General features: G+C 37.0%; 1 protein-coding gene across 2 annotated transcripts; it reads left to right on the forward strand.

The window, feature by feature from the left end:
* Positions 1-714: 714 nt before the first annotated feature.
* Positions 715-20,836, forward strand: fkbp5 (FKBP prolyl isomerase 5). Of its 2 annotated transcripts, none has more exons than XM_008408768.2 (11): positions 715-1,492; positions 10,625-10,757; positions 10,899-11,044; positions 11,364-11,506; positions 12,885-12,999; positions 13,086-13,242; positions 15,316-15,406; positions 15,564-15,647; positions 15,733-15,918; positions 16,027-16,266; positions 17,059-20,836. In XM_008408768.2, coding segments are annotated over exons 1-11 (1,398 nt in total). In that variant the 5' UTR covers positions 715-1,491; the 3' UTR covers positions 17,161-20,836. The 2 variants fall into 2 exon arrangements, with proteins under 2 accessions (XP_008406990.1, XP_017160280.1); XM_017304791.1 differs by lacking the exon at positions 715-1,492 and adding an exon at positions 2,307-2,671.
* The last annotated feature ends 700 nt before the right edge of the window (positions 20,837-21,536 follow it).

Below are 21,536 nucleotides of genomic sequence, written 5' to 3' on the forward strand. Positions count from 1 at the left end.
TGCATAATACATCCTTTTACATCTATAATAATAAAGATACTAAAAAATATAGATCTACTTGATTGCATGAATTGAATGAAAGCTTTCCTCTCAAGACAAATTAAAGTTTAACATTCTTTCATAGTAACCAACAATATGGTTTGTTCTAGTACATTAAATATTTGTAGCATTGCATAGCTACAAGTGATGTCAGCAGTCATATAAATGTGCCATAAATAAGAAATGTAAACAATATGGGTCAACAGCACAATCTGATAACAGTAACAAAAAGAGCTTTTGAGAAACTGAAATATAGCATAAGTAAGTAAAGATATTAGATAAAAATGAGATATTAACTTTAAGGTAGAGTAAAAGTGGAAGGGCTATCCTTCGATTGTTATTGTCATAAAATATTTATATTAATTCATGCATGTTTCTATCTCTTTGAAGCTGGACATAAAGATAAGGAAACGTCTTTGCATTTGTCTCCTCTCCAGAAGAATTAAAATGAGTTTTTTAAGCATTCTTACCCATGGTTTAGTATTTTAATATATCACATATGCAAATAAAAAAATTATGTCAGCTATTATATGACTATTAGAATGTGCTGTGATCCTAAATATGGGATGATGATTCAATCTTCTAAGGTGAACCTGAGCTGCTTTCAGTCAGAGTTATCATTTGATCAATTTCATAAGTAATGCATTGCTTTTTTTTCTTCTTCATGTTGGAGAAAGTAATGGTTGAGATGGAAGTTTAGCTGATTTCCAAAATATGTTAATATCAGACATTGAAGTACTTTTGGATAGACGCAATGTTTTGTTTCTAGTAGGAATTATAAAAAGTGCTTTAGATTAGACGTATTAATTACATATCGACTTTACAGGGTTACAATATCTTACCAAATACATTTTCTTGGGCACATGCTCAGGGTATGTCTTCTGCACACCAATAAACTTAAACTAAACATTAAACATTTTAACAGCAGTGCCTAAAGAGCCATGCTTAAATGTTACTAAACGGTCTGATTACTTTGAATCAGAACATGGATGTATGGATAAATAATGAAGGTGCTGTTTTTGCAAAAGAGATGAATAGCTTAGATCAGTTTAGTTAGAAAAAGGACTTTATATTGGACATACAATGGAACAATGATGTTCCGTTGCTCCAATTTCCATGTAAAACTGCTGTCTCAGGTATAGGACAGGTAATTATTAGAAATGTTTTGCACGCGCGTGCGTGCATGTGTAATGTTATGTAATGTTTTTGTTTTTAGATGTATTTTCTTCTGTGATGTGTGATTCATGGGAAGAACTGAACAAAGATATTATATTTACACTTTGTCTGCAACATTTCATAAAAATGTTGGTTTGAACTTTGCGTTCTGATCCTGTGCCCCGTTGTGCCTTTGTGTTCACGCCTCCTGGTAAATGAGGACATTTACTTTGCAGCTCTGGATCCAGCCTTTTGCCAGGGAACGTCTATCACTGTATTTTGGGAACTTGATAGGAAAGTAAGTTTTTGCGTCAAGTTGCTGGTTTAATGCGATTGCTTTACTCTCTTTAATCTCAACGCATTAATCCCTATAGCCCTTAAACAATCAATTAGGGCAGTTTTTCAAGTTTTTCTCTTATTTGCATTTGTTGTCTAGCTGATATTTCCCACCCTTCTTTTTTGGACGCTGCTTGTTTCTCCGCTGCAGCCTGAAGGCACCAACGCATTACTGATTTATTTTCTTTAAAAAAAATAAAATAAAATAAAACACACATACTAAAACAAACGATGGCAATGTTGAATAAAAATCGCATTTTTTTTTTTAAAGCATTTCCTGGCGGAAACACGGCAGCGAGTACTTTGAAAGCGAGTAGAAAACCCGTTGGAAGATAAGACAGAAAGGCGGGGTTTTTACCGTCCCTCTCAGACACAGTGATCCGTCAAAGCGCGCGTCTTATCGGGCTCTGAGGTGTACATTTATTTCGGTGCTTACACATCCGCGTGTATGAGTGCAGGCAGGCAGTGTTGTTGATATGTGTTGTCAGCTGAGCAGAGAGAGAGAGAGAGAGAGAGAGAGAGAGAGAGAGAGAGAGAGAGAGAGAGAGAGGACAGTCTGCTGCGGAACAGGCTGTTCCCGGCCTGGCACGGAACGGGTTACAGGTCAGGGTGTCTATTGGAACACAGTGTTCTCATCAGCAGCGGCAGCGGTACAGCTACAGTACAGCCGGAACATTGTGTTACTTTGTGGCTGCTTTCCAAGACCTGCCCGTAATTTTACACTAAACACCCTCCCACAACTCTACACGTTTCTGCNCTCTCTCTATCTCGCTCTCTCTCTCTCTCTTGTCAATTTCGGACTCCGTGCGTCTCTATGTGTCTATAGTGTCTCCACAGTGTCATTTTGAAGTCAGACAGAGCTGCATGTGGGGACTACACCGGCACAGCCAGTCATCATCAAGTGAGGACAGGAAAAAGAAAGAAACAAAGAAAGAGGGGAGAGTGGGGCAAAAAGAGAGAAAAGAGCGCTACCTTAAAAACCACATGGGCAGAACACTTAGTACCCAGCTGGATTTAAGATAAGAAGAAGCGCAGACTTGAATTAATAGAGGGAGAAGACGCGTTCAACTGCAGCGACCGGGAACATTTTTATACGCGTATTATACGAAAAAAAAAAAAAAAAGGCGGATTACGAGATAATGTAAGTGTATTTTTTTTCTTCTATTTATTAAGTCTGTTGCAGAGAAAACTTGGATCAAGAAGTTGATTTCAAGCCTACCGGCTTTTCTGATTTCACGACTGGCAGTGAATGGACACTTGTTATGCGCAATGATTTTATTTCGAAAACACGCAAAAAAAAAAAAAGTGAGACAAATTTAGTTGATTTTAGGGTTGATGCTAGATTATTTTTTTATTTTATTTTATTTTTTTTGCATGCGTCTACGTTTGTGTGGGTCCCAGAGGAGGAGGATGAGAACATCCAGAATCCCGGGAAGGCTTAGATGTCTTTCTCATAAATTACAGGTTTCATGGCTACTTCTTAGAATTATAACATTAACTCCGGTACATTGTGTGCTTTATTTTTAAAGCCACGATGCTTATTACAGGGCACATTGCAAGTTCACTGAGTAACTCTAAATTTATGGCTGTATTAGATTCAAACCAGGTGAATAGGATAAAATTATAGAGGCACAGTTTTTTTTTGTACTATTTCTGTTTTTGAAAATAGGTTTATAGTTAATTGAAGTAATACAGATACATGATTATACAGTGTTTATGTCATTTTATTGGCTAAAACTTTAAAAATAAACTGAGAGGCACACTTAGTCATTAAAAACAAAAATCTTTCCACTGTTGCAACATTTCCAAAAAAAAAAGTGACCTCTGTGAACTTGACTTTGCAAAGCTTTCGTGCTAAATTGTAACAGGTTGGAGTGAGAAAGGGAAACCAGACTCAGACCGTGCTTTGGGATGTTGGTGTACAGGTTTATCACACACACAGTGTCTCCACTTGTTTAGGTATGAATCAGCAGCTGAGTACGGATGTGAGACAGAATGTACAGATACACTGCGTGCGTCTCTGGATGTGCTCTTTGGCTCATTGTGTTCTCTTCCCGCATTCTTCCGCAGGGTATCTTAGTTTTTTTGGTACATGAAGTCCATACTTGCCGTCTTATCTGTATCGTAACCATATTCACATTCACACCCTGTTTATTTTAGTGTCTCACACTTGATAATGCAGCAGATGGAAACCACAGCAGACGAAAAGATCAAAATGGGTGAAATTGGAAACTTTTACTCACGCTGTGGAAAATGTCAGTTATTTAGAGTTGTTGTAGATGTTTTCTGGTTCAGATAATGCACCGGGATAGCCAGAATGTGAACGTACACCCTCAGTTTGATAATTTGAAATGGGATGTTTTTGCAACCCCCCCCCCCCAGAAAAAGATTTGAAGCTGGATCGTACGTGAGGGGGTCTTCGATTGGCGAACGCTGTCAGGCTTTGCCAGCGGGAACTGTGAATAGAAGGAACATTGTGTTCAGACACAAACACACACACAAAGACTGACACATGCATAAGTTACATCTAAGATCAAATCTATAAAATTTATAAGTCCATAAAAGGGCTTTGTGGCTGATGGAGGGAACATTTTGTACTCTTCTTGCAGATAAACACTTTATTTCTAAGAAAGGCACAAAAAGTCAAGGAGCAGAGCGACGGGATGCAAGTCGTTCAGGTCTTCGTGATTTTGACCTGTGGGTTGAGGTGTGCAGAACTTGCAATGGCCATTTTATAAGAATCATTTCAAATTTTGACCCGCGTTCAGAAAGGCAATGTCATTGCTGGCTCATCCAGCTGAAGTTTAATATTTATAGAATAAAGTGAATTCAAATTATTCATTTTGAAGGCAATCCCTGCAACAAAATGTTTATTTAGAGGAGTTGTAAAGCAAATGAGATTCAGAAAATTGATGCAGCTAATTAAAGCCACTGTTAAAGTCACCTTGCAAATGTTAGCTGACTGCTGAATTGCAGTCAAAGCGTAGGCCATCCCCTTCCTAATGTTACCACCTGCTGACCTTTCAGCCAAGACTTTTACTTGCTTCGGAAAAACTAGGTCTGAATTGTAAGTGTTTAATCAGTGGAAACAGAGAAGCAATTTCCCCTAATCTGTTTTAACTTGAACAAAATTGAAAAAGTCATGATTTTTTTTTTCCCCCAAATGAGAAGATATAATCTCTTATCTTGCAATTTGTCTAATGAGCAGAATATTTTGCATTTCTATAGGAGTCATTTTTTACCTGTTTGAAACAGAAATGCTTCTGTTCTATTCAGGATATCTAGAGGGGAAAAAAAGGCTTTTTGACCAGTTTTACGTCAAATTTTTACGTCAGCTTTACGACTTATTCCTCCACACCCTTTATGCTTTCTCATATCAGATAATTGGCCAGAACAGACTCCTGATGTTGCAATCAAAAATCTAAACTAATTACTGTAAGGCAGCAAAGAAAAAGGAAAAAGATGTCACTCCCTAAAGAGACAAAAACACTCTTTCTCCTATCAGATGTAGAGTATCTCATTGTGAAAATAACCTTTTTTGTTACTTCCTAATTTTTTTTTTCAAAATGCACAAGTGTTAATATCTCAGCTGCTGCCTGTGAAAGCATAATGGCAACCACCCCGATTGGCAACATGCTTTAACATGACCGTTCCTTTTCCATTGTACTTTCGCCATAATTCTATCAAAGAGGGCTTAGTTGTTGGGATTGATTTTGGGAAAGTGGAACATAATTGCTGATGAGATAAAAGAGTCATCATGCAGCAGCTTTAACAGCAACGTGTCATTACAGCTTTTATGGGTTTGGCAAACTTCTGTTTTCTCTTCTCCCCTCCGTGTGGATGTCTGTGATGTTGGCAACAGACCTGTCTGTCGGGCCGCATACTGAACATTTTTTCACGCAGACCTGTTTCATCATCGACTGTTACGTCACTGCAAGTGTCAAATACTTCTGTAATTTTTTGTTGCCTCTCACTCTTGTGTAGCTTTTCAGCTGGAGATGTTCTTGCGATAACGCCGGCGTAAAGGTCAGATTTGTGTAATAAAATTCAAATCGCTCTGAAGTACGAAACCAGTTTACTGAGGGTTGATCAGAACGGAGCATCGGCATGTTTGTAAACGGCAAAGTTTTACATTTTCTGTTTTACGATTAAACATTTTTGTTTGTCTATTCATAACCAGTTTTTGTCAGTCAGAAAGAAAATAGCTATTTGAAGAGTTTAATTCAAAATTAAAGGACGTCTGTTGTGTATCTTGGTAGCTCTTTTGCCTTTCGTTAGTTGGTGTTGAAGAGATTTCTTAAAATAATCCAATACCATTTTTATTCATTCTAACACTTTTAGTAAGTACTTTGAAAAAGAAGCTTAATAATCTTATTGTACGTAGATAAACTTCCAATAACTGAATGGAATATTCATTATCCTATAATAATAATAATAATAATAATAATAATAATAATAATAATAATAATAATAATAATAATAATAATAATAATAATAATAATAATAATACAAATTCTGCTTATTGTTACTAAAGTGTGTCTGAAATGTATTCTGGCATGAGCTTTGATAAAATGTTGGTAGTATTCAGATTGATAAACACAAGTAGCAATACTGAGGCAGGACAGTAAATTCAAACACTCAAAACAAATTTCCTTCCTGTGTGTAAATTTAGACCCATCGTTCTAGTCAATAAATTACAGCAACTTAAAAACACTTCAGCTGCGTTCCCAAAACCGAAAATTCACAGCAGTGGCATTCAGTAAACACTTACAGCATATGACTAATAGCCAGAGGGACTTGAATAATTGTGTCTGTTGTTCACCAAGCAACATCCACAACAAAAATGTTACTGAACACTCCCATCAACACAACTACCTGCCCATACAGTTGCAATATGGATGTAGCAATAAAACTATCCAAAAAGTCTCCCACAACCGGTAAAACTCACTGGATTTTCAAACCACTAGTTTTCTAACTTCTTGTCTCTGCTCGTTGTGCTGCACCACTAACAACATCTGTAACGTAAACAGGAACATCTTATTCCTGGTATGGCAGCTGACTGGAAACAGAAACCCTGAAAACAGCTGTTGTTATTGTAGATATACAGTTATTTTATTTTAATAAAATACTTGTTAGGTTTTAGTAATTACGTTATATCTACTACAGTTTCAGCAACGTGCGTTTGATATTTCTTGTAGTGTTATTTAGTGTATAAATGCAATTGCCAGTATAAAAGTGGGGAAACAGATCCACACAGGAAATTAACTCAGTGTCTGTAAGTAAATTTGAAAACACGATGTTTTCCCAACATATACAGAGGACAGATAATTGAAGTCACTGACACCAATTGAACATGTATAAGACTTGGTTTTGCCAACTTTGAGGCTCTGTTGTTACGTTCAGTAAGTTTTCTATTGGCTCCTTTTCAAAAAAAGGCTTCAGTCAGAGCTGCTACCTTTGGGTCCTGACTGCTAATAAATCATGCATGTGTGAAGTTGCCACTGTCTGAGCCCCCCTACAGCCAGCCAGGATGCACACATAATGTCTTGTTTGTCTAGTGGAAAGACAATTATTACAAAGACAAAAGGATGCATTTCTAATTTTGGTTCTATCAGATTATTGATGCAGATTGTATGCCAAAAAAAGTTAACCGTAATGTTGTACTGTGACCTTTAGTATTTCCTAAGTGAACCGCAAGGCTTAAAGCAGGGGTGTCAAACTCCAGTCCTGAAGGGCCGCTGTCCTGCAGTTTTTAGATGTGCCACAGGTACAAAACACCTGAATCAAATGGCTTAATTACCTCCTCAGTTCTCCAGAGCCTTGCTAATGACCTAATTATTCTATTCAGGTGTGGTGCAGCAGAGGCACTTCTAAAAGTTGCAGGACACCGGCCCTCGAGGACTAGAGTTTGACACCCCTGGCTTAAAGCAAAACTAGAATGTGAAAACGTAGCTAAAGAAACTAAAACTCAAAAATATGTGCAAGAGGTAAAACAAAAGTTCATTTGTGGTTCTACATAAATGTAGTTTCGCTTTACTAATTTATTGCAATTTATCCAGATGGTGGATGGCGGTAGTTTGTTTTTATGATGCATTGAAAGCGAGACTCAACAGTAGAAGTTTAAAAACCAGGTTAATCTGGGATACATGTGGAGAAGAATGAATGAATGACTAAAAAGATGGATGGCCCTTTGTTGAGATTCCTACATAAACCATGACATCTATGCCTCATGAAATTAGGTAGAGGATTTACATAAAAGTGTAGCATCAGCCACCTACTTTGCCTTCGTTCCACGCTGATAGGGTCCATAAATTTGAACAAATGTCTTATTGTACTCCGAGTCACAACATCTCCATATTGGAAACATTCAAGGTGGTGAAACTGATGCCTCCCATAACTCTCCACCTGGTCAATGAGGAAGGCTGCCATATCGAGAGGATCGGTCAGATTGTTTCTTCTCTGCAGGCCCATTCTGTTTAGGATCCTTATTGTACTAACAATAACTTCCACAACAACGTGCAGCAACATCAGTTTCTCTCCATGTCTTAGACCAAATAGTAAAACTTATAGTAAAATTTGACTAACTTGCCCTTTGCACTAGTCTTCATAATGAATTGCAGTAAAAGCACACTGTAGACACCTTCTAGATAAAATTAGTATGTTTATGCAAGATAATTATCACGACTGTACAATAGATTATCATGTTTATACAATATAGTTATTATGTTACAATGCAGTAGTGCTAAAAAAATATTTTCTTAAGTAAAAGTAGCATGCTTCCACAGCACTCTGTTATACCTACATGGAAATGGTAATTTAAGCATCAACTAATGTCATTCAGTGACTTTTAGGACTAAACGTTATATTCTGAAAACCAGGGCTGTTAAACTCATTTTCATTTCAGGGCCAGTCAAGATCATGAAAGTCCTCAAAGGGCCGGTTGTGGCAGATTGTATTGAGAAAACACCTTTTCACACGGAAGTAATTTAGCATAATACAAACAACATCTAATTTGATTTGAATGATAGGATAACATCTAAGCATACAGATGTTTTTTTTTTTTTACTTCTATTTCTGTGGCTTTCTAGAGTCTTGAGGAACTTTATAGCTGCGGACGCATCAATAGATCACACGGACACAAACAAATCTAAAAACCCTGCGCAGAGTGAGACTGAGGATGAATCTGAAAACTAAAGACTAGAGAACACATTTTTAGTGTCCTTATGAGACTTCTGCTTTTTATTTTTGCTATTACGTTAAATATAATTTCCGATTTTTATGTGAATTGATTCCCAGCTGACCTAAAAAGTGAGAAGTTATTATTAAAGGTAAATTTTCTAAGCTACAGAAGAGTAATCATCATTAAAGATGCACCAGCATAAAAATGAGGACTAGTATGACAATCTGATATTAGTGCTGCTGGTATGGCAGTAACAATAAGTATTAAGTAACAATACTTAATGATATCATATACATCATATCTCCCTACACTTTCAACACTATTTAAAAGCAACCACACCGCCTACATTGCTTCTCTGCCTCTCCTTCATAAATATCACTGAACAAATGCCACATGGCCAAACCATGTTGGTTTGTGGTAATCTACGTTTGAAAAACTGCATAAAAACACCGATGTTGATTGTTTCATTGAAGTGTTTCAGGACTCGGACAAGTGTCCTCTTTTTTGGAAAATCAAAATATGGTCACCCTCTTGCACATAAACAGTGACAAAGGCAGCTTTGGTTTAATCTCCGTTGTTTTTGTTGCTGTTCTTTTCAATGCCATTGCTAGAACTAACTGTGTTTTTCTTTGCAAATATAGCATTGTTTGGTTCTGCTTGTGTAAAGCACTGGGCAAAGTAGCTATGCTCTTTAACCACAATAAGGCAAGTGCGTTAGTGGGTCTCCATAAGCATGGCGCTCCCTTCGCACATGCCCATACAGACTTTCTTTGCCAATGTTTTTTTCCCCTCCATTTTATTTTTGGCAAATCAGTCAAATGTTTCTTTAAGTTGAAACAGATTCACTTCACTCTATTCAAAATGCATATAAAATATTGTCCTACTCTTTGTTGGTTTTTAGTTTAGCGTCTCCATGTGCAGAGTGTGAATGCAGTGACGTCCCAGAGGCCTCTTTTTTCCCCATGCTAATGTTGTTCAATGCTAATAGAAACATTGCTATATGACCCTGTGGCATAATTTAGCTGAAGTACTGTATATCTGTGTAACTGTAGAGCTTGCTATCTTGTGAATAGCTCTGTTGTGTTACTCGCCAAATGTGTGTTCGCATTGGCAAAAACAGTCAGGAAGGTAACCGAGAAGATGGCATTTGAACTACAGCACGGCATTTAATTAAGAAAATCAAAACCTCAAATTTTGAAGAGGCATATTATGAGCGTATTGATCAATTTCAGGGATATCTGAGCTTTGTTTTTCTTTTTGAGACGGCACAGCTTTATCAGCACACAGCGTGAGCGTGTGGCTAAGCCCACGCTCTCCCTGCGTGTTTAAGGCTCTCGGAGAGAAGACGTCACTAATAATGAAGAGGTTTTTAGGAAAAATATGCTGTGCAAACGTCCGAATGCCACTCCGCTATGTTGCATGCGTAGTTTTGGTGCTTGTGCAATACCCTGACGTTATTTAGAGAGGGAGAGTCAAAGAGCACAATGCCAAATAACGTAATTTGTGAGGGAACACGGCTGAGTGAAGAAAGCGACATGCACAGAGTTATGGTTATGTAATGACCTAATCTGTGTGGGGATCAGACAAGGTGTATTACAGCGGTGCTCCTCATACAGCTGCTAATGAGGCATTTTCCAGCAAAGCTATTAATATGAGTCCATCTCAATGCATAGCTTCAGAACACATGTCCTTAAAAGGTTCAGGTTATATAATGTGAAGATGAATGTTGTTCATTTGGGCTTGATTATGTTCAGCATTTTATTCTTGGTTTTATTCATGGTTCACTGCTGCTGCTGCAAAAAAAAAGTTACATAATGTCTGATTTTCCATAAACAAAGCTAAAAACATAAAAAGAATCAGCAGAGATCAGACTGTTAACTTGTTGGCCTGTGTGTTTCTTTGCGTCTTTTGCAGTGTTATTGTGTGATGCCCTTAAAGCAGCAATGACCACAGATCAGTTTTTGCCCATGGACGATAAGTCAGCAACAGCTGTCTTTGCTGCGAACGGTATTGACGTAACACCAAGGAAAGATCAGGGAGTTTTCAAGGTRTRYAWKATMTYTGCTTACATTTTCTGYWTWTYKKWWTCAATTTCCKKKRWMWWTTACAGCTGCTGCTCCTTTGGATGTTGTTTAATGGAAAATTCTTTTTYCGTCTTTTTTTTTTTTTTTTTTTTTTTTTTTTTTKRGGTTGTGAGGCGTCAGGGACTCGATGGGGACCGGCCAATGATCGGGGACAAAGTGACCGTACACTACACTGGAAAACTGCTTACTGGGAAGAAATTTGATTGCAGTTGGGAACGGAAGGAGCCATTTTGCTTTAATGTAGGAAAAGGTAGCTGCCATCGGTCATTACTGTGAAACTTCCTGAGTCCTATGTGCCATATTTTACTTTAAGTAGTAATTAGCAGAAATGCAAAAGTACTTAGTGACAGACCTACTTTTTTAATAGCTGATGGGAATATGTAATTTATGACTTAAACAAATACCAGAAAAGCATTTCCTTGTTTCCAGTCCAGTTTTATGCAAATATAATCCAATACTCTCTGGAAGTAGCGTCATGTTTCACAGCAAATGTATTCAAAGTGAAGCACATTTTTAATTCCTTTGTAAAAAAAATTTAATGACTTTTCTGAATCTTTATCCTGTCACAGGACAAGTCCTGAAAGCATGGGACATTGGTGTGCTGTCCATGCAGAGAGGAGAGGTGTGCAGCTTGCTCTGTAAACCAGATTATGCCTACGGACCGACTGGAAATCCAGACAAAATTCCTCCCAACTCTTCAGTAGTGTTTGAGGTCAGTGTGCTGCTGCAGCCTTAGATTAATTATAAATCAGTCTGAGGAACTCTTCTAATGTGGAAGCACGTGTTTTGTGTCTAAAGCCTGAGTTTGCTGATTATAAAATGCACAAGTTTTTCTATTTTAATGCCTCGTTGACCAATCAGCTGCCTCGTCTAAGCTTCACATGTTCTTTAAAGAGCTCTTTAAAGACGCACTCTGATGTTTTAATTAACCAAAAGTATTGAACATTTCAAGAGGAATGTAATTTTGCTTAACATTCCCAAGCTTCATATTTTTTAGTACTATTCTTCTCAATTACGCACATATGTTGCGTTACATTCAGAGGAAAATTGGGGAAGATCACCATGGACTGTTAACCATGTGAGGGCGGCAGCGTCGCGTTATGTAGGAGTTTTGCAGCAGGATGGACTTTACAAAATAGATGGCATCATGAGGATAGAACGTTGTATGGAAATATTGAAACATGGACAATGACACTAGTGTCTCGGAGATAACTAAATAAATTTACTTTGGAGTGCTAATCACAAAGTCATGATGTAAGTGTCCGGATAACCTGTGTGTGTGTTTTTGAGCAAGGTTGCCTACAAAACTTTCAAAATTAGAGCGGTTCTGCCTGGAAGAAAATCCCATCAAATTAATGTGAGACATTTATGGCAGAAAACTTAAAACATTTAACAGAAAAATACAGATTAAAATGCAGTTCCACTAAAAGCTTAGAAAATAAATGTAAACTTTTGATTTTTCAGTAGCTAAAAAGACATTCTCTTATTATTGTGGTATTTAGGAAACTTAAATTATCCTAACTAACGTAAAATAATTAGCATTATTTTGCATCTTTTTATACAATGTGTGAAAAGATGTTTATGCAATGTGCAAATATTCACTGAAACAGTCAAAAGATTTGTGTCGCATTAACCTACATCCTAACTGAGCGAACTTGACTCAGTAAGGTGTATACTGCTGAACAGTGTATTTTGATTGTCTTGATACTAAAAAAGAATGAATATTACTGGAATGAATATGCAAAAAATACAAAATCCAAAAGTATCAAAGCTGTTCTGGTGGTTTAATAAGCCACAGAGAACTTTAAACAACACTTAAGACCAGCTTTGCCAAATTAATGCATGAACCCAATGAAGTGTCATTTTTTTTTAAATTATGGTAACTTATGGACTAAAAACCAATCATCAAGTTCGCAGTTGACTTGTTACTGTTATCTTCAGTAACCAGTCATTTACAAATCACACAGGCGCCACCTGTTTACTTTTACAAAGCTAGATAAACTTCAGTACTTGTTCAAAGTATTAAAAATAAGATACAATTGCAAGAAAAGACTTGTTGAAGAATTTCTTTTTTTTTTTTTTTACAACAGATGGAGCTGCTTAACTTTGAAGGAGAGATACTTACAGCTGATGGCGGCATTATGAGGAGAATAAAGGTCAAAGGGGAAGGTTACAGCAATCCTAACGACGGAGCGACCGTTGATGGTAACCTCAAACATTTGTTTTACAGGTCAATGCCGTTGTGGTTAAATTATATTGTCGGGAGGTTGAGTGTGTGATGTTTCGCGCAGTGCACCTGGAGGGACGCTGTGGGGACCGGCTGTTCGACTGCAGGGACGTTAGCTTCATTGTTGGTCAAGGTGAAGACAAAGGCATTCCTCTGGGGGTGGACCGAGCGATGGACAAGATGCAGAGAGGAGAATGCTGCTTACTTTACCTTAAACCAAAGTAAGTTTCTCACACATCTTTAAAGCGTGCAAAATGTGCTCCTGCTTCCTCTGTGATTTTCAAATGAGAATTATTCTTGAATTTTTTTTTTGTTCTCCTGACTGTAAGTTTACAATAACTAACTACAAAGTTGACCAAAATGAAACAGAAATTTGAAAAGTAGCATGTGTCCATATTCCAAAAAAAATAAATAAATGATTGAATCAAAACAAATATAGTGGCTGTTAAATTATTCATACTCCTTGAATATTTTCACTTTTTAATGGGCTACAAACAAAGACTTCAATGTCGTGAAATGGAAGGAATCTTTTTTTTGGAGCACACCTGTATTTGGGTCAAAATTGTGTGGAATCACAAACCTTTCTTCCATCTTGACCCAAACACAAACACAGCATGAGCTGCCACTGCCGTGTTTCACTATAGGGACGGTGTGTTTGAGTGCTACTTTTCTGTAAAACAAAGAGTTCTGCTTGTAGGCCAGGAAGTTTGCTGAACTTCCTGTAAGTTCCTGTAAGTAAAAGAACATTTTACTTTGATTTATTGGGGATAGATTTCTGATTTTCATACCTTTTTGTTATAAAAAAAAAAATATTTAAACAATGTTCAAATGTTGTTCCTCTCACTATTATGCCCTGCTTTGCCTTGGTAGAAATTGCAATTGGTATGAAAACTTCTGTAAGGTATTATATCGAGAAACTGACATATCGTAAAATGTATTTATAGTGTGCATGTAACATTTCCAACCTTCTTCAACAGTTTTTTTAAATTCTTTATGAGTTGCTCTGAGAATATTGACAGAGATTATGGATTTTTTTTTGTCACAAAGCAGAGATGATAGGCATTAAATATTCCAATAGCAGGATATCAACTGTGTAGGAAAATGTGCTATGTGACTCTAAAAGGATTGCAAGATTTGTTTGTGAAATTGCTTAACAGTATACTTCATAAGTCAAAAATTGAATTTTTCCAAATTGTGCGTAATTCATAATTTTTCTAAGAAAACATGAATAAAGAGTACATCACTGCTCTTTCTATGAAACAGACAATGGCTAATGTCACGTCACATTAGCGATCGTTGACGCAAATGTAAAACTCTTTTAGAGAAACTGAAAACAGAATTTAAAAAAATAAAAATAAATCCATTTACTCACACTGGCCATTTGTCTTACTTTCTGCGAAAGCATGAGAAAGGAGGTATTAGAAATATGCAGCAAAACTGTTTTGTAGATAACCTTGAGAGTCAAGGCAGCGCCATAGTTTCAAGAGCAACAAGTGCTTCTCAGGCCCAGATCATCAAAGACTGGAAAGCATTGTTCATGCATGAATCAGAGCTGTTCTTTCTGGTCCTTCTTCAGAGACTCCCTCTATATCTGCAGATTTATTGTGTCGATTTGCAGCAGTCTGTTCCTCATTAGACTCATATATGCATGCATTTTTCCATCCTTTAAGTTGCTAGAAACCTTTTGAAGTTAAGCTTAGTCATTTGGTTTGCAACAAATGAAACAGAGGATCTGGAATGTGCTTCGTAATGAAATCCTTTGGTTGCCTCAAAATGCAACAATGTTAACTTTTCTTTCACAAAGTCTTGTTAGGCTGTGTGCCATTGTTATTAACCTTCTGTGGTTAGTTCCTAAACATGATGTTTGGTCATGCAGGTTTACTGTCAAATTTTATGAAAGGTTGGTATGATATGTGGCTTTTGCAAGAAAATGCTTAATTTTCTGTGGCTTGCAAAAGCAGACCTTGACATGTTGCAACGTTACAGCCACAAATGTCTTTTATTGGGATTTTGGCTACTTTTATGCACATAATTCACACTCCTTTAATCCGATGCACCTAAATAAAATCCAGGGCTGATAAGGAATTCAATCTCCTTAGATGTACCTGTCGAGAGAATACTTAGGTAGTTTGAAAACATTAAATATCTTTAGAAATTGAGTAGTTGAGGTTTAATATGGCAAAATGTGGAAAAAGCCAAGGAGTATCACTAATTCATCATAGTTACCGTTTGGGCCATTAATAATTATTGATCTGTTTTATGATTAAATTTGTGTGGTTTTGGTTCATTTACAGGTATGGGTTTGGTAATGAAGGCAAACCAGAGTACAAAGTTGGACCAGATAAAGAAATTGTGTATGAAGTTACTCTAAAAAACTTTAAAAGGGTGAGTGACAGTTTTTGCTTTTTGGTAATTTTATGAATAAAATGCAGAAATTTTGCTTTATAGACGATCAGATTAGAAAAATGTATCTTATCCCAATAATAATAATAATAATAATAATAATAATAATAATAATAATAATAATAATTTCTCTCACCAGGCTAAAGAATCCTGGGAAATGGACTTGAATGAAAAGCTGGATCTCGTCTCTGGAGTGAAAACTAAAGGGAATCAGTATTTCAAGGTACAGTTTTCATTGCTGGTTGTTTCCCATTAAAGTGCTGTGGTTATGTATCTGTTCAGAACCGATCCGTATTTTTCACCGTTAGGCGGGACGGCACCACCAGGCAGTCATCCAGTACCAGCGGATCATTTCCTGGCTGGAGCTGGAGTGCGGTACCGGGATGGAGCAGCATAAGAAGATACAAGACTACGTTTCAACAGCTCACCTCAATTTAGCGCTATGCTTCCTTCGGCTAAAAGAGTTCTCTCAAGCAGTGGACAACTGTAATAAGGTGAGCTGCGTTACCCTGATGACAAGCGCACGTCTGCACCCCTCCGGCTATGTTCATCTGCTGTTGCATGCTAATGTCTCTCCATGTGCCTGTGTTTGTTTGTGCAAGGTAATTGAGCACGATGAGAGCAACGAGAAGGCTCTGTATCGCCGAGGGGAAGCGCGGCTTCTCCGCAACGAGTACAGCCTGGCCATGGCGGACTTTCAGAAGGTCCTGGAAGTCAACCCCTTTAATCGCGCTGCTCGTGCTCAGCTTTCCAGCTGCCAAAGCAAGATGAAGGAACATCAAGAGCAGGAAAAGAAGATCTACGCCAACATGTTCCAGAAATTTGCGGAGAGGGACTCCAAGGTCTGTAAACTGTCCTTTCTAGGCTAAATATAGCTTAAGAATCATGCTAAAAACACATTTTTTCCCTTCCTGAAAAGAAACTGAAAATCAATAAGTTCATGTAGTTAAGTGGTGCCATAATGTAGCTTTAAAATACTTTCATAAACTAATGTACTGAGAAAAGAACATACTTTTGGATGTTTGTAAGACTTTTAAATCATAGTTCTTATTTAACTGTTTATAAAATGAGAGTTAGCTGCATCAATACACATATTTTCTGATATGTGCTAGTTTTTTAACGTAGTGACCACAACACAATGAGTGTATTTTCTCAAAAATTACATCAATAATCCTACCTTATTTTACGTATTCCTTAGCATAAAATTTGTTAAACAGGAAAATAGAAATCATTTCAAAACATTGATAAAAATGTGTTAAATTTGACAGCGTAAGAGATTCTCCATTTTATATTCTGAGATCAATCCTAAACATCTGTTTCAACCTGAAATGTTTATCTCTTTAGTTCCTTGAAGGAATAAATCATATTGTTCTGACGCATCCTGCCTGTACTTTTTCGGTGTTATACGGACCTCTAGTGGTGAAACATCTCATGGCGACTCATGGCTCTGTAGAAAAAGACACGAATAAATGACACAAAATGTTCAAAAAACGTTCGATAAACATCGGAAACTTTAAAGTGCAATTGACAGTTTTCGTTTTACATTGTCATTTTTATGTGCAATCAGTGTTTCAAGTATCTCTGGCAGTGGTTTCTTCTACGTGCTCGTGTTAAATCCCATTTCCTCCAAACAGACTGGGAGAATGAAGAGGAGAAAGGACGAGAGCACGCGGAGCGGCATGAACGGCGAAGTGGGCATTAAACGAAGGCGACGAAGTCAGGACTGCCCATCATAGCAGGGACATTTTGAAAAAGGGAGAGGAGACGGCCTCCTATCTCCAGGGAGCAGAGGCGGTGAAAAAAGCTGAATAAAAGCCTCTAATCCGCACCTCTTCAACCCAAAATCCAGCGGGACCATTCCTGCATATAAAGCAGAGAGTGAGCTGAACAGCATTTATTTGTCACGCGTACTGTTGGACAGCCTGAACGTTCCTCCCCGTGGGGACAGTACTACAAAAAAATCACAGAGTGAATATTGATATGAACACTTTTTTTTTTTTGGTCCAGTCTGTTATTAGAAAAAAGTACTTTCATTTCTTCAACCCCCCCTCCCAAAAAAAAACCAAATGAATCCACCCCTTTTTTAAGAGTCATCTGGCCACTGTGCTGACATGTGCCTCCATAGTGTGTTTCCAAGACCAGTCATTTCTGGTTTTCAGGCTTCTGACTTGGTATTAGGCCTTTTTTAGGGCAGCTGCATGCGTGTATCATGTTTGGGATTCAGACTTGAAACGTTGCAAAATTTTAAAATGTGCAATATGAACTTTGGATGAAAAAAAAGGCAGAACCTGTTATCTCATTAGTGTTTAAAAAAAAAAAAACACGATAAATTATGTTTCACCCAACGACCTAGCTTAAGCTTGGGTTAAACATGGATAAGTCATAGGGACAGCTCATTTTTAGACAATAAAGATTTTATAAATTACAGATCAAAATAATAATAATTAAAAAAAAAAGCACAAACAGATGCCAAAATGGTCCTAAAACAAAGATCTGTATTTTTAAGACGTCGCAATTCCTGATTGACATTTGTCTGTAGATATTTCTTTTTTTAAATATGTCAACAGCTGAAAAGGAGTGAAAATTTAGCACTTTGTTTTCCTAAACTTGTTTTGACAATGATAATGCACTAAAATTTATATATCCATGATAATATCTTTTTATTTTTTTAATTTTATATACTTCACAAATCAGACAGTATTAAAGAAAAGCCAAGTCTGGTACTGTGATAAGTTCAACTAAATGAGGACAAACATCTGTGCGAGGTTTAATGAAAGGCACTTATTACATTTTAAGCCACTTGCAGCTGCAAAACTGTTAGTCTGATGAAAAATACAAAATACAAGTGTATTCTCCAAAACTTTAGCATCATTTTAAAGTTTATTTCAGTGATTTAGTTTAGAAATGGAAAGTCAAAGAGACTCAGAGTGGTGTATTTAAAGTGTTTGTTACTGGATTTAAAGATCACAATATTACAATATTACATTAGATCAATGGAAAAAAAATCTCTATGCCAAAATATGGGTCTATCAATCAAATTTGATGGGTCTATCAAATTTTTAGTCAGACCTCTTTTCGTACAGTGAAATGTAACTCAAAGTCCTAAAAGGTATGTGTATGTACTTTACAGAACATACAAAAAGTCCCTAGTCAGCTCCTTTTGCATGAAGCCATCATGGTACTGAGGTGATCAGCCTGTGGCTCTGAGGTACTAAAGCAGATCGGCCGTCGGCTTGTTGTGTGTGTCTCATCTTCTTCTTGACATAACTCCATATTTTCTGTTCAGTCTAATCAAGCACAGCGACGCCACTGTCAAATGAGTGTCGATCGTTTGGCACGGTGCACAGATGCTGAAAAAAATGACATCAGTGTCTCCATAAAGCGTTTCAGCAGAAATAAACATGAAGTTCTTTGACTTTGGACTTGAGAAAGAAAAAAAAAACAAAAAAACCAGTGGACCAAACACCAGCAGAAGACATGACTCCCAAATCCTCTTTACTCAGGACCTTAAGCGACTTGGATTCTGTGCCTCTCTGCTCTTCATCCAGACTCTGGGACCTTGATATCCAAAAGACATGCTAAATTTGCTTTTATTTAAATATATGACTTTGCACCACTGACGACAAGCCAGTCTTTTTTTTTTTATTATTATTATTATTATTACCCCAGATAAGATACTTCAGTGTTTCAGAATGAACGCAGCTCCATTTGCTGGATGCCTTCTGTGTGTGGTGGCTTTTAAAGCTTTGACTCCAGACACTTCATGAACATCCTTGTCTAGGCTTTCCTTGTGCACCTTTTGGCTGTTGCAGTTTTTCCTTCAGCTCCACTTTCTTTTAATGTGCTTGGATACAGCAGCCTGTGAGCAGCCAGCTTATTTAGCTGCGATTTTCTGACAAACCATCCTACTGAAGGGCGTCAATTATTATCTGATGGAGTTCACAGTTGTTTCATCAGTATTTAGACGTAACATTTCTCCATTAAAAATTATCTTTGTACTGGCTTTATGTAATATTCTAAGTTTCTTATTAAGTTTTGACCTGCTTTAAGTCCCAATTAACAGAAATAAGCGCTTTAAATACACCACTCTGTGCTCAGTGACTCTAGACAATATATAATTTCAATTCTCTAGTGAAATTACTGAAGTAAATAAACTTTTGGATGATGTCATAGGATTTTGAGATGCGCCTGTGTGTTATGTTATCAGTGATGCAGTGGTTTAGCGCTCAGATCTCGCACAGCAGGAAGGTTGATCCTGCAGGACGCCCAAAGCCTTTATGTGAGACGTTTCTTTCTTTTCATCAGTTTATTCCCACAGTCCAAAGACGTACACGTTAGGTTAATTGGTAAAAACGCGATTTAGTTCTAACTTTGTGTCAGATAGAGTAGCTCGCAGCCCCATCTCCTTCAAACCTAAATTAATGTTTACACTCTGGAGCTTTAAATACATTTAAAGAGTTAAACTGAAGCCGTGTCCTCTGTAAAAATGGCACAACGCGTTCGAAGGCTTATAGTGACGATAGAACCCGAAACAAAAGGACATCACCCCCGCTTTTGTATTTGGCTTCTTCTTCGTCTGTGTGGGAAACTTTGGAATCATCACAAATTTCTTTAATTTATTTTTCTAGCGATATGAATTATTATTATTTTTATTTTTTTGCCTCAGCTCTGAAAATGTTTTTTCTTACTTTATACTCAATCCATTTCTTTTTAAAAACGAGAAAAAAAATGAAAATAAAAGTGTGTTAATGTTTGTGTAAAGGGCAATATTGCACTTTGGTTTCTGTCCAACCAACACTGTCATTCTTGTATGTCATGTCCAAATCTCTCTGGACAATAATATTGAGATGTTTTAGAAACATTTGGCTGGTTCAGAATGAAAACCTTAGCTGTCTTAAAGATTTTGCATAAAAAAAAAACAACAAAAAAAGTGACAACATTGTGTTTGTGTGTCTGTATATATTATTGTATCTTGACAAGGTTTCTAAACAGCTTGTTGCTAAATGTTTTCCAAGTGCTGCTGCCTCTAAATATTCAAATATTTTGTATAGTGAAAATGAGCATGAAGTACTTTTTCCTAGCCGTTTTAATCTGTAGACTAAGATTTACAGGACATTTTACCAACTTGCAACTAAAAGTAAAATATTTCATGCTTCTTTTTTGTCACCTTTTGGTTCATTTTAATCAGAGATTCTAGATGTGAAGTAGAAACAAAAAAAAAAAAAACTGTAGAGAAAAAGCAGCTGGGTAAACTGCAGTGTGTCTGATGTGTGATTGGATTTATCAAAACTGTTGAGGCTTTTCTGTCACAAAACGTGTTTACATGTACTGAAATGATCATTGTCTTGTAAAGAAATGATCCATGTTTTGAATCGGCATTTATGCAAAAGAAATATTTTCAGACTAAATGTGTGTGTGACTCATGTCGTCTTTGCACATCCACGATCACAAGCGCACACGTGTCAGTAAAATGAACCGACTCTTGGAGAGGATGATCATCTGGTGGAGTCACAGTCGCTCTTAAATATGTTTACGTCTCTGTTCGAATGTCAGGATTTTGCGATGTGAAACAGGAGGCTGATTGATGATTTTAAAACGTCTTAATGGGACTTTCACTCAAATTCAGTGGGAAAACAAAAGCAGCAAATATCCACACCCTTAAATTGCTACTCAGTTTTAAACACCTGTTGATTCAAAATCAGCCTGCAGTTTCCTGGTGTCCACAAATGCCATTATCTATAGTGAATTTGATGATCGTGAAATAATATTTCACTGTCCCAGAAGGATTTTCCGGACATTTGCTTCCATTGGCTACAGTTGTACATCACAGAAAAGGCTACAAATGACCAAAGTTAACTCACTGCAGAATTATCAATGGGCTACAGAAAATAAATTTAGAAATAGAGACCTTATGACAAGACCTGTTCCCACCACCTGACTGATTTGGAGAACCTTTACAAAATGGAGTTTGGCAAACATTGTAAACTATGTGTGGGACTCCAAAAAACTGAAATGTAATTAGAATCACTTTAACAATATATTAAAGATGTGCATATTTATGGAAGCAGGTTATTTAGCTACTTTTGTGTTTTCAGTTGGATTGTGGATAAAT

The sequence above is a fragment of the Poecilia reticulata genome, linkage group LG5 (genome assembly GCF_000633615.1).
Source record: "Poecilia reticulata strain Guanapo linkage group LG5, Guppy_female_1.0+MT, whole genome shotgun sequence".
Taxonomy (NCBI): domain Eukaryota; kingdom Metazoa; phylum Chordata; class Actinopteri; order Cyprinodontiformes; family Poeciliidae; genus Poecilia; species Poecilia reticulata.